General features: G+C 38.2%; 1 protein-coding gene and 1 pseudogene across 4 annotated transcripts in view; both read right to left on the reverse strand.

Annotated features, from left to right (window-relative positions):
• Positions 1–14,518, reverse strand: part of SLC30A9 (solute carrier family 30 member 9) — a 98,534-nt gene that overhangs the window by 64,091 nt on the left and 19,925 nt on the right. For all 4 annotated transcript variants that reach the window (XM_045997503.1, XM_045997502.1, XM_045997501.1 and 1 more), the window contains 4 exons: positions 5,121–5,183; positions 2,674–2,773; positions 645–737; positions 193–275 (listed from right to left, as the gene is read on the reverse strand). In XM_045997503.1, coding sequence (XP_045853459.1) covers positions 193–275; positions 645–737; positions 2,674–2,773; positions 5,121–5,183 — 339 coding nt within the window. The remainder of the gene's footprint in view (positions 1–192; positions 276–644; positions 738–2,673; positions 2,774–5,120; positions 5,184–14,518) is intronic.
• Positions 8,386–9,994, reverse strand: LOC123932450 (annotated as a pseudogene).

Here is a 14,518-nt window from a genome sequence, read left to right on the forward strand (position 1 = left end):
AGTGAGCCACCCAGGTGTCCTGATACTGTTTTTAAAAAGTAACTGAATCCCAAAGTGGCAATTAATATTTGCTAGAACCAAAAGAGCCAAAGCCAAGAGGCATGCAACTACTAGGGAGTACAATTATTAAAGGCCCAATTTTACCTACAACTTGCTTTTCAATTAACTCCACTTTAAACTGAATATACTTACTTTCTCTGTATTCTATTTCTGCTTCTTTACGCAGTTTTTTCTCTCTGGCAAGGGCTTCAGGGCTTCCCCAAACTTCCAAGGATCTGTGCATACATATATGGCCATCAACAATGGACAATTTTAATGACTTTATTCTAATTATATTTAAATGAAGATGAACTATAACTACATGAGAAGCTTACAACAAAGCATAAGGTCCTTTAGGAAAAATACATAGGACTTAAAAAATGTTTCTAAATTAACTAAACAGTAAGAGTAAATTCAACAACAAATTTTCTTATAAATTATCAAATACTTTTAGTTAACTAGTACATATTAGTAATTCACAAACAAGTTTGTAAAGATAAAAATATTCTTTTAAAATAGATCATTTAAAAACCTCTATCCAATATTGGTTTTTATGAATCTAAAATTTGCCTTGTACATTTATTCTAGAAGAAGCATGTTCTTACTTTGCCTCCACATCTGATCTCAAGTATACAGTAAAGGACTCAGTATCTTCATGGGGACTTCTTCGTCTGATTTTTCGAAGCTGGTCTAGATCACTGAAGAAAGAAACGTGATGAATTTATTCTGAAAAGGTTCACATAGTTTTTGTTCTTAGAAGGATTATTAGGGGTAGGTAAAAGCCACTACCTGGATCCTGATCCTTAAAGACTATACAGATCAGTTTAAGGCAGAAGGATCAGTTTGGCATTTTGTACACAAAATTTGGTCTAGAGACAGTGAAAAAATAAAAATTTTTCTTGATGCTCACTGAAAATACCATAAAATGATAGGCAGAGATGTAATTCCTTCATCAGTGTTTGTATTTTATCTGCTATGGACACCCCACTGCAAAGTCTGATGTATGAAAAAAACATGGATTAGAGTAACATCCTCTACTTAAGAATTTAAAATTAAAATTTATAGTCATACTTGTTTATATCCAGATTAATACTAAGTGGTGATACTAAATGATAATACTATTTATAGGTATCAAGTTATAAAGAGTGTCTGTCAATTCCACGTTATTTATTTTCCATTCTCAAGGTTTACGTATTCATCAAGTCACTGCTAAACAGTCATTCTAAATTTGATCAAATTTCCTGTGGAAATTTTAGAAGAGATATGAAAAGGCCTATAAATAAAAAGCTGGTATAAGTTCCAAGAAATTAAACTTGGGAGATTATAGGGTGCCTGGCTGGCTCAGTCAGTGAAGCATGCGACTCTTGATCTCAGGATTGTGGGTTTGAGCCCCACACTGGGTATGGAGATTACTTAAAAATAAAATCTTCAGGGGCGTCTGGGTGGCTCAGTGGTTCAAGCCGCTGCCTTCGGCTCAGGTCATGATCTCAGGGTCCTGGGATAGAGTCCCGCATCGGGCTCTCTGCTCGGCAGGGAGCCTGCTTCCCTCTCACTCTCTCTGCCTGCCTCTCTGCCTACTTGTGATCTCTCTCTGTCAAATAAATAAATAAAATTAAAAAAAAATAAAATAAAATCTTTAAAATAAATTACAATACAATAAATCAACAACCAACCATCATATATTAGTATAAAGTTTGGACAAGGTATCAAAGATATGTATTCTAACCCCAGGATGCTGACTTAGTAAATGAGCTGGGTCACCAGTGACATCTTTACTATGTTTCCTGGCCTACGATGTGGAGCTAGCAATACCTAATCTACTGAATTCACAAAATTCTTTTGAGAACTAAATGAAATACTCCATGTGAAACAGGACACTGTTTTACATCAATCAATGTCATGACTGGTTGTTAATAGGTATGTAAGTTATAAAACTGATTATAAAAATTCTTATTTCTTGATAATATACCATAGAGGATGTGATGGGCGGGAGGCGAGAGGCTAAATCTGATCACTAAATTGCCAAGAAATTTTCCATGTAAAATGGCTTGCTTAGGTAAACACGGAAAGGGGGGGGGGAATTTTTAATTTGTGACAAATATCTCAACAAATCTATGATTACAAGAAAATTCATAACAAAAAGATATCAGAAAACAAAAATAATTTATGCTCAACGGAGTTGGAGTATGAACATAAATGTAACTAAATTACTCAACTCCACTAGCCAAAAACACCCAACACTTTATTCTATTTTTTTCAGTGTAAAACCCAACACTTTAAAAAGTTAAACATACAAATACGCAAATATCTTATTGATAAGATGATATCTTATATGCCACATATTAACATAATAATAAAACTCCTAAGGTTCTTGTGCGATACAGATGTTTTGAAGAACCTGCTTCTTTGAGTTTAAGATACCAGGAAAGACTGGATTGCTCACACTGAAGCAGAACTCAGTTTAATAAGCTAACAATTTTAACATTTTTTTAACTGAACAAAGTAGTTTTTCAATTTCGGAAGGAGTCATGGGAAAGTTTCCACAAGGTTAGCAGCAGGTAACACATTCTAAGAAACACATGGTTATTTAGATGAGCTAGAACTACCACATTTTATAAAAAACAACTACTGTACCTGGATTTAAGGCAGAACTCATTTATTGCTCTGACTCCAGTGATGAAATTATTCTGAGTGTATTTTGGTCCATACTCCCTCTTCTTAAGGACTGCTTTGACTAAATCCAAAAATATAAAAAAACATAAATATGGACATTAGAAATCACATTAGAAGATGAACATATGCTGATACTTAAGAGGGCTCACAAATGAATTTCATAGAAAAACTAATGTTTTTCTTGATGCACTGAATGGCACCAGAAGAAGAAAGTCTCCCAAGTGCAGATTAGGACAGAATTCCATTTGTAGCCGTCTAGATTTTATCTCCATAGTCATCTGTAACTGATGCCAAATGTCAACCCTCTGTCTAATGGATACCCTGTATAGGTATTCCTGGTCTGTTTAAATTGTACTAATACAATATAAATGGTCTAGGGTCTAAAAAAAAATAATAATAAATTGTCTAGGGTCTAAATGAAAAGGGGGTTTCAATAAAAATCACATGCTCGTTCAATTTTTCTAAACTGCAGGGTAAAACCGGCATTTTATAAAAAATTCAAATAGAAAGTGAATAAAGATACCACATACAATGAATAAGTACATTTTGTGAAAGCTTTGGTTCCAGTTACATACAATAATTTGTGTGTATATATATATATATATATATATATATATATATATAGTAGGTCATTAATATTTCTTATGTGACTTGCAGTCAAAAAAGCCTAAAGCTGCTGGACTGTTTCACCATAGTCCATAAGAAAGCTAAAGTAAACATAAGAAATATTTTTATCAGTTAAAAATTATAGAACGTTTACTACAGATTATAGGTAAAATACTACCTTCTACTAAACTTTCCCTACTACCAAGTATCAAGTTGTTAATTAAAAAAACAAAAAAACAAACAAAAACAGAGATATCAATAACAAAGTACCAGTTTGGCATCAATTATAGTCTGTGAATCAAAAACTACACTCAATATAGGTCTATATTTATAAATCAGAAAGTAAGACTTTCGATTGCATGACACAGATAAATAAAATAAGCAAATATCTGAAGAGCAGGGGCAAAACAACAGAAAGTCATGTGTGTTCCATTTCCAACTATCACCCTGTTACTTCATATTCTATTCTCAGATATTAATTAACAAGTTTTCCATTGTACTTTGAAGTGGAAAGAGCAAATTAAGACTAAAATGATTCATCAATACAGTAGGTAAAAAAGACTCTTAAAATATCATATTAACTATTAAAATCGAATGCAAAAATAAGAAGAACATTCCAAACATAAAGTTCAGTATAAAAATCAAAATTTTATTTGAAAAAAATATATCTAAGGAAGTTCGGGATACTTTTTCTGTGAGTTTCAAGTCTCTAAACTGGCTTAGTCCAATAATCCTAAAATTCTATATCCAGATGAACTCCTCTGGAACAAATAATTATTCTTTCTTTTGAAAGATTGAGTGTTTTTTTAAATTACTTTTTAAAGATTTTCTTCAAAGTATATAGAAATCCCTATTGGCCTGTCCTGGCCCAGAGTATTGACGATGGTGACAGCTATCAATGTTAATTATTCTTAACTGTCACTATATATACTACAGATCATCTTCAAGGTTATCCTAGAAAAGAAATCCCATTTTTAGCACAATCTTATGGGGGAGAAAACTGTGGCACAGGGAAAATGCTCAAGGCCATACAGTTAATACATCCTGGAACCACAAACTGAATCCACTTTTGTCTGATGTCAAAGCCGCGGTGCTTCTAGTCACAAAGTTACTGCCCTTGTCAAACATGCTGCTTTGTAGACAGGAGACATAGTTCAATACAAAGAGCAGAGCTGCAAACAAGATTGCCTTTGTCACTCAGTTATTCCTAAAAAAGAAAGCTGGACAAGAATGTCCAAACTCTATTTGGATTTAAACATGCTGGAACTGAAAGGTACTGGTCTGTTTAACCACATTACTTTTCTAAAAATGATAAAGCAGGGGAACCTGTGTGGCTCAGTGGGTTAAACCCTCTGCCTTCAGCTCGGGTCATGATCTCAGGTCCTGGGATCGAGCCCCACATTGGGCTCTCTGCTCAGCAGGGGAGCCTGCTTCCCCGCCCCCCTCTACCTGCTTGTGATCTCTCTCCCTCTCTCTCTCTCTCTGTTAAATATATAAATAAATATTTTTTAAAAATGATAAAGCAATGGATGACTTTTATTTGCCATTACTTCCTTCTTTTGGATTTTGAAAAAATAATTACCACCAAATTTATAACCAAAATGCGAAGTGAACTTCAGTAGAAATTAGCTTATAAGCAGGAGAATAAATCTTTATCGTCAGTATATTTAAAGAAAAATAAAAATAGGCAGTACACTCAGAATAATACAATTATACAGAGCTCTATATAAACTACTCTATATAAACTAATTTTGTACATTCAAAACACCATTATAATGAAAAATAGAATAAAATATATTTACCTCTTACTTGGAGAGGTTCTTGCTTAATAAGTGGAGCTTTCAGTTCAGCACCTATATTTTCTGCTATAAAGTTTATTAAAAAAGTAACAGTAAGTAGTTGCTTTCATACAAACCTATAAACAATATTAGCTAACAATCTGGCAATGTATAAAAAAGATAATATATGATAGACCTAGTTGTATTTATCCTAGGAATTCAAGAGTAGTCAAACATTAGTAAAACTATTAATGCCCCTAATTAACAGACTGAAGAACAAAAGCTATAGAACCATAGAATCACTAATATCCAACACCCATGCAACTTTCAAACTTTGAAAATTGACACAAGAAGGGATTTCCTTAAAAAATAAAACAACCATAGAATCACTAATATCCAACACCCATGCAACTTTCAAACTTTGAAAATTGACACAAGAAGGGATTTCCTTAAAAAATAAAACAAACCTCTAACAAACATACTCAATTGTGAAAAATTTAGATGCATTTCTTTAAAATAAGGAACAGGGCGGGGCGCCTGGGTGGCTCAGTGGGTTAAAGCCTCTGCATTTGGCTCAGGTCACGATCCCAGTGTCCTGGGTTCGAGCCCCGCATCCGGCTCTCTCTGCTCAGCGGGGAGCCTGCTTCCTCCCCTCTCTCTGCCTGCCTCTCTGCCTACTTCTGATCTCTGTCTGTCAAATAAATAAATAAAATCTTTAAAAATAAATAAATAAATAAGGAACAGGGCATCTGGGTGGCTCAGTTGGTTGAGCCACTGCCTTCAGCTCACGTCATGTCCCGGAGTCCCAGGATCGAGCCCTGCATCCGGCTCCCAGCTCCGCAGGGAGTGTGCTTCTCCCTCTGACCTTCTCCCTCTCTGATACTCTCTCTTTCTCTCTCTCTCTCTCTCTCTCCCCCTCTGTCTCTCTCAAATAAATAAATAAAATCTTAAAATAAGGGACAAAACAAGGACACATTCTATAAATTCTTTTACTCAAAACTACTCTAGAGGGGCACCTATAGTGACTCAGTCAGCTAGGCATCTGACTTTGGCTCAGGTCATGATCTCAGGGTCCTGGGATCAAGACACATGCTGGGCTCCCTGCTTAGCGGGAGGCTGCTTGTCCCTCTCTCTCTCCCTCTGCTCCTTCCCCTGCTTGTGCTTTCTCTCTCACACAAATAAATAAAATCTTGGGGGTAAAAAAAAAGTATTGTAGAGATATTATTCAATGAGGAAAGGATGACTATCAAGCGGTTACTGGGACAACAGTACAACTCCCTCCCCCCAAAATAAATAATTAAATAAAAATTAAAAAGTAAATATACCTCACCCTATAAACAGGAAATTTCAGGTAGAGTAAAGATTTACATGTTAAGGCATTTACAAACCTAACAGACAACAGAGAATATTTTTATGGTACAGACAGATTTCTTTTTTTTTTTTTTTAAAGATTTTATTTATTTATTTGACAGAGAGAAATCACAAGTAGGCAGAGAGAGTGAGAAGGAAGCAGGCTCCCTGCCAAGCAGAGAGCCCGATGCGGGACTCGATCCCAGGATCCCGAGATCATGACCTGAGCCGAAGGCAGCGGCTTAAACCACTGAGCCACCCAGGCGCCCGGTACAGACAGATTTCTTAAACAAGAAAAAAATGGGTATATTCTGCCAAATCAAAATTCAAAACATCTGTCCATCAAAAGATCCTTTAAAAAAAAAAAGGAAAGAAAAGCGTCAAATTGGGAGAAGATATTTCTAATAAATAGGATCAACAAATGATAACTACCAATATTTAAGAATTACTCCAGATCAACAAGAAAAAGACATCTCATTAGAAAAACAGAGCACAAGACAGTAAGAAGGAAAGGAAATATAAATAACCAATAAACGTATGAAGAAATGGCTGCCTCATTATAGACAAATCCAAACGAAACCACAAAAAGCCATTTTACAACCATCATTAGAAGAAAATGAAGAAATACATCCATATCTAATGTTGGCAAGGATATGGAGCAATGGGAATTCATATACTGCTGGTGGAAATACAAACAGACACAATTACCTTGCTAAACAAGTTGCCATTATCTGATATAGTTGAACACAAGCATAACCTGTGACCTAGCAAGTTCTACTTCTAGGGCAATATATTTGCCTTAATAGAAACTTGCACAGAAGGAGAAGGAGAAAAGTATATGAGTATTTCAGAGCAGCGCTGGTCTGTTGCTTCAAATTGGAAACAACCCAAATGTCTACAAGCATTGACAGTTATACCACGTTATAGTCATAGATTTTATACAGTAGTGAATATTATAAATATAATAATGGTCATCATTCTTTGAGCCTTTACTGTGTGACAACCACTATTTATTCTAAGGACTTTGCATTTATCAACTCATTTAATTCACACAACCCTCAAAAGTATGTACTCTAATTATCCCCATGAAAATGAATGAACCAGACACATATACCATTATGATCTTAGCAAAATTAATGAAAAAAGTAAATCATAAAAGCATACGCACAATAAGTTACCACACAATAAAGTATGAAAACAAGCTAAACAATACACACAAATGTTTAAGTCTATTCCCTTTTTTGGAGCTCAACACAAAATTCAGGACAGTCACTTTGTTTTTTCTTGTTTTTGTTTTTTAATTTCAAGATATTTTTTAATATAGATTTTATTTTTAAGTAATCTCTACACCCAACATGGGCTCAAACTTACAACCCTGAGATCAAGAGATTCAGGCTCCACCAACTGAGCCAGCCAGGTGCCCCTCAAAATACTTTTTTTTTTTTAAACGAAATTTATCAGGAAGAGGGGCAAAGAGGGAGGGACAGGAAGAGGGAAAGAATCCTAAGAAGACTTCTCGCTGAGTTACAAAGCTCAGCGCAGAGCCTGCCCCTAGGACACTGAGATCATGACTTGAACCAAAACCAAGAGTAGGACACCCAACTGACTGAGGCAGCCAAGCACCCCAAGATACTTTATTTTGAAAACAGGTCACAACACTAACTTTTGGCCCATTCTGCCAAAGTATAAGCTATAAACCCTTGCTCAGCAGCTGAGGGGCACTCTTTGGTAGCGTGTATGAGAAGTGAATAAAAATCCCATTAAAAACAAATATTCAATTAGTTTCCACAGGAACACAGATAACTGACTCCATTTCCCTAGCCTTCCATATTGTTACATCTGTGCCAACCCTTCTTACAAAGACATTTCAAAACTAGCAGTAATTAATTTCAATTGTCCCCCCAAATCCCACAATTAAAGCTAGACTTGAAGTTAACAGCTACAGGAATGGCACCCGCACACGAATGCTAGCTGAAGGACAGGCAGCAGGGAAACACATCGTCCTACTCTCCCAGGCACAGGACACAGGCAGGGGCTGACATCCTAGTCCTCTACTTAGGGCTGTAAGTCATGATTCTGGATTTGCTACATCAGTTGCCATGTTGGCCCCTACATCTTATAGCACCCAGCTGGCCTCTGGTACCCATCCAAAGCAGAAGCAGCAGCAACAGTGTGAACACCCACTTGTTCAAAGAGCATCCAATCGCCCACATGCCTCTCGGGCAAATCACAGCTCTCAACAATGTGATCAAGGCCATCACATGTCGGTCCCAATACGCTAGCTGAATAGTACCTCACATCTGGTCTGGGTCTATTTTGCAGAAGGGACTTCACATGTGCAAGATCGTAAAGGATCCAATTAAATGATCCAAATACTCCATTATTCACGTAATACACAAAGGCTTGTTCACTCAACTCATACTCATCATCAGAGCCTGACTGATCCTTTAATATGAGGTTTTTTGGCAATGATATTAACTGCGAGCACGATAGCTAATGCAATGTAATATCTGCCAGGCTCAGCTATGATTCTCAATCCCAAGTCTGACTCTGACAGGAAATACCTGTCCAGTGTTGGTTTTATAACTGATAAACTTGATGCTAAGCTCTTCAAATTTAAGCTTTCCATCCTGAGATCCAGGAAAGCCACCACTGATATCAAGCAGATACATGTTGAAGCCAACCTCAGCTCCCACGTTAAAGACACAGCAGGCATCAGAGATGGCCTGCACAAAGCTCTTAGGCTCAGTACAGCCACTTCCCATGTAGAAGCTGACACCGATGACATCAGTGTTCAGCTTTCTCACCCGTTCCAAAAGAATCCTGCTGGTTTTGAGTGTGGCACCAAATTGAACACTGAGACAGACTGCTTTGGAATCATCAGTGGCAATCTGCAAAACCCACGTTACCTCTGAATGTACCCTGGCAATTTTCATCAGTTTAACTTCACTATCAGAAGTCATCATCTGGGGCGCATGGGTGGCTCAGTGGGTTAAGCCTCTACCTTCACCTCGGGTCATGATCTCAGGGTCCTGGGATCGAGGCCTGCATCGGGCTCTCTGCTCAGTGGGGAGCCTGCTTCCCCCTCTCTCTCTACCTGCCTCTCTGCCTACTTGTGATTTCTCTGTCAAATAACTAAATAATTTTTAAAAAAAAAAAAAAGAAGTCATGATCTGGACTCCATTACTGGCAGCACACTTAATCTGAAACACTCGTTTGCAAGGATCTGCAGAAATAATCTCTCTAAAGGGACTCAGACTCTGCACCAATTGTATTTCAGTCTTGCTACCACAGACAAATCCTGTCCCAAGTTTGCATCTTCACTATGGTTCTATCATTGCATTTGAATGCATAAAAGGGGATGACCCAAGGAAGAACTTTTAACCATCTCATATGTTTCTTTAGAATGCCTCCCAGGTCTAAGATACAGAAGGCATCCTTATTATCAGAAGACCAAACTTCACTAATTTTTTGGTCCAAATTGTCCTTGGCAGTAAAGCCTTCATGAAGAAATGGAAGTCAAATTCTGCATTACTAAAGTTGTTCATGGTTTCTCAATGTTCCCCAAAATGTAACAAAAGGGAAAATTAAGAGATGGGATTTAAAGAAAATTATAACCAGTTTTTCATAAAGGCAATTCTCCAGAATTCCAAGTCCCATTGAAGGTGCATGTGCCCTCAGGGCAGCAGTGGAAATGCTCTGGTAAATACAGAATTTACTGTCTCTCCTGCACCTGCTGCAGGGCTTGCCACATGGGTTTTAAAAAGGGAATAGCAGTTGAAGAAACCACAGGCCTTCCCAACAAATTCCAGCTCAGAATCCTCACTGACATGGTTTGGGAGAGATAAAACGAAGCCCCCTCTAGGTCAGGCTGCCCTAAGCCAGTGGCTGGTGGGGCAGGATGGGCCACGCTACTGTGAGGGTAGCCACCATACATGCAGAGGGCCAGGGGGTTGACACCCAGCTTCAAGGGGCAAACAAGGCCCCAAAGGGCAGCTGCTCACCAGGGTCAAGGACCTGCGGCAGCTCTACAACTACGTGTGCCTTACAGATCCAGGTGGCGGCTCAGTCCCTGGCCTCCAGCCTAGCACACAGAAACACATGGCTGTCCCCACTCCTACCTCCCAACCTCCTGGATGCACCCCTCTCACCTTAGAGCACACGGGTGCCTGCCACAGGCCAGCCCCATGGAGATGCCGACACCCAACTCACAGGGCCACCAGCCACCCCCGTCAGCTGACCACCCGCCAGCTCTCTCCCTCCTGCAGAGGACCGCCAGCCAGAGATAGTGCCGGAGCTCTGGCAGATGGGCGTCGGAGGCTGAGGGGACTGACCAGGACAATCACTTTGGATACACAGGGTGAAGGGGAATATGAGGAGAATGTGATCAAGAAAGTAAGGTTCTTAGATTGGGTGGTATTGATTTTATTATGTTTTTATCTGATATTTTGTAATAAAAACCTCACCCTTAAAAAAATTTCTCTTGTATTTATATCCATATATATATATATATATATATATATATATATATATATATATTACACAAGCAGGGGGAGCAGCAGAGGGGGAGAGAGAAGCAGGCTCTCCTTTGAGCAGGGAGCCTAACTAGGGGCTCAATCCCAGGACCCTGGAATCTTGAGCGGAGTCGCAGGCAGACACTTAACTGACTGAGCCACCCAAGCGCCCCTCCAATGCTTTTTTCCCTCTGGGTTTACTGTGCATCTTACACAAATACATACAAAAAGAAACAAAAGTTTCTTTATTTAATGTGGGTGGGTTAATAGTAAATGACATTCATCTTTCTAAATGTGAAATATGTTTATTTTGCCTTCAACTCTAGACTGGTTATTTAGACCAGGGTAAAATTCTAGAGTTACATTCATTTTTTCCTTTCACCCTCTCATGGATGTTACCCCAAATCACTCCTCTCTGTGTTTTCTGCATATTGTGGCAGATTAAAAAGTCTACCTACCTCAAAAGAGCAACAACTGGATAGCATTTTTACTTTCTCTTTGGAAGATTTTAAGTTGGGTTTTTTCTTGTTTTTGTTTTGAAATCTATGAATTTCTTTTAACTTATCCTGTTTAGTATTCAAAGTATAGTTTTGACCTGAAGATTCTTGTTTTTGCCAAAATCTGAAAAATTCTTATCATCTCTTTATAAACTTCTCCACCATTTCTCTATTCTCTCTGAAATGGCCTATTAAATGTAGCCGAGAGCTTTATGCCTTTTAAGTGCCTTTTCATTTTTTTTTTTAATCTTTGTGCTTCCCTATGCACACAAAGGGTCAATTTAATTTACTAATCCTCTACCTGACGATGACTATTTGATCTATTAAATTTTTGTTTTAAAGATTTATTTATTTTTAGAGAGTGAGAAGGAGCCGGAGGGGTAGGGAAAGAGGGAGATAAAATCTCAAGCTGATCCCACCACAGGGCTCGATCCCAGGACCCTAAGATCATGACCTGAGCCAAAACCAAGAGTCAGACACTTAAACTACTGAGCCACCCAAGTACCCCTAATCTATTAAATTTTTATTTTAGTGACTACACTTTCATTTCTAAGATTTCTAGTTGGCTCTTTTCCAGATTTATTTGTTCTGCTTTTACTCTGCCAGTATGTATTTCAAATATGAGTACTTCACTTATTTTTCTGAGGATATTAAACTTATTTTAAAGCAATTCAGGCTGTTATTTTAGCATCATCTAGAGATAATACGCATTTGATTTTGCTGGCTTTCTTACAGCTAGGATTTTTCATGCATTTTTATTTTTTTATTGATACAAATGACATATAAGATTTTATAAGTTTAAGGTGTATAATGTGTTGATTTGAAATGTATACATTGCAATATGATCCTTTGTGTACTTTTATATTTGGGGGATTACAATCCTAATAATTAACAATTAGTTAACTAATTAACATCCTATTCTGGATAGGATATATCCTTTCACTCTCCTTCTCATGCTCTAGCTCAAAACTCAATCTGATCTTTCTGTCTTGAACCAGATTTCCTACTGCCAGTTTGAAATTCCCACCTCTCTATCCAGTCTCAAAACCAGCAAATAGCAGGATCCAATTCCTCTTTTTCCCTCTTGCCTCCCTAACTTACAGCCTCCTACAAGACAGACTCACGTAACAAACGGAAGAAGCTAGTTCAGCCTCCGACATGTGAGTGTGTGGGTAAGTTCAAACAATGAGTCTGGCTCCAGCAGCTGGCTATGCATGTAGCGCCTGTAGATCTATTATCCTAACCAAACGGAACCCCTGGTGACCAATGCCAGATTACAGACCACAGTCCAGCACTTTCTGTTACACTCCTTGGACACAGCACAACTTTTTCTGAGTCCAGCTGTTTCTTCAGTTTTCTCTTTCTATATTTTACCTATCACTCCACGGAAAAATAGAACAGATACCTCAAAGCATCTACTCAAAATGCCATCTTGATGAGAATTTCTGCCTAAGCCACTCATTTACCTTCCTTCAAAGGTTTTACAGATAAATTACATGCCAACAGCCTAGGCACTAACAAAGGCAAAACTCTTTGAAATAAAAGCAAAGAATGCCTGGTTACACATCTGCCTTCAGCTCAGGTCACAATCCCAGGGTCCTGGGACTGAGTCCCGCATCTGGCTCCCTGCTCAGTGGAGAGTTTGCTTTTCCCTCTGAGCCCCCTCCCTCTCTCAAAAATAAACAAATAAATAAAATCTTCAAAAATAAAAAAATAAAAGCAAAAATCTTACATATAATTTTTAGTATATCCTTAGGGTTTTTTTTTTTAGTGAAAGCCACTGGAGAAATGACTTAACATGGTATATTGTGTTTTCATAACTAAAACACATACGCAAAATCCAAAAGGCTTTAACTATACATCAAATCCTAAGTAGGTCATGATAGTATCAAACACTCCTATTTAGGGGCGCCTGGCTGTCTCAGTTGGTAGAGTATGCAACTTTTTTTTTTCATTTATTTATTTATTTTTTCAACATAAGAGTGTTCATTGTTTTTGCACAACACCCAGTGCTCCATGCAATACGTGCCCTTCCTATTACCCAACACCTGGTTCCCCCAACCTCCCACCCCCGCCCCTTCAAAACCCTCAGGTTGTTTTTCAGAGTCCATCGTCTCTTATGGTTCACCTCCCCTTCCAATTTCCCTCAACTTCCTTCTCCTCTCCATCTCCCAATGTCCTCCATGTCATTCGTTATGCTCCACAAATTAAGTGAAACCATATGATACTTGACTCTCTCTGCTTGACTTATTTCACTCAGCATAATCACTTCCAGTCCCGTCCATGTTGCTACAAAAGTTGGGTATTCATCCTTTTTTTTTTTTTATAAACATATAATGTATTTTTATCCCCAGGGGTACAGGTCTGTGAATCACCAGGTTTACACACTTCACAGCACTCATGATAGCACATACTCTCCCCAATGTCCATAACCCCCTCCCCCTCTCCCAACCCCACCTCCCCCCAGCAACCCCCAGTTTGTTTTGTGAGATTAAGAGTCATTTACGGTTTGTCTCCCTCCCAATCCCATCTTGTTTCATTTATTCTTCTCCTATCCCCCTAACACCCCATGTTGGATCTCCACGTCCTCATATCAGGGAGATCATATGATAGTTGTCTTTCTCTGATTGACTTATTTCACTAAGCATGATACCCTCTAGTTCCATCCACGTCGTCGCAAATGGCAAGATTTCATTTCTTTTGATGGCTGCATAGTATTCCATTGTGTATATATACCACATCTTCTTGATCCATTCATCTGTCGATGGACATCTAGGTTCTTTCCATAGTTTGGCTATTGTAGACATTGCTGTTATAAACATTCAGGTACACGTGCCCCTTCGGATCACTATGTTTGTATCTTTAGGGTAAATACCCAGTAGTGCAATTGCTGAGTCATAGGGTAGTTCTATTTTCAACATTTTGAGGAACCTCCATGCTGTTTTCCAGAGTGGTTGCACCAGCTTGCAGTCCCACCAACAGTGTAGGAGTGTTCCCCTTTCTCTGCATCCTCACCAGCATCTGTCATTTCCTGACTTATTAATTTTAGCCATTCTGACTG

This window comes from Meles meles, chromosome 2, assembly GCF_922984935.1.
Source record: "Meles meles chromosome 2, mMelMel3.1 paternal haplotype, whole genome shotgun sequence".
Classification (NCBI taxonomy): domain Eukaryota; kingdom Metazoa; phylum Chordata; class Mammalia; order Carnivora; family Mustelidae; genus Meles; species Meles meles.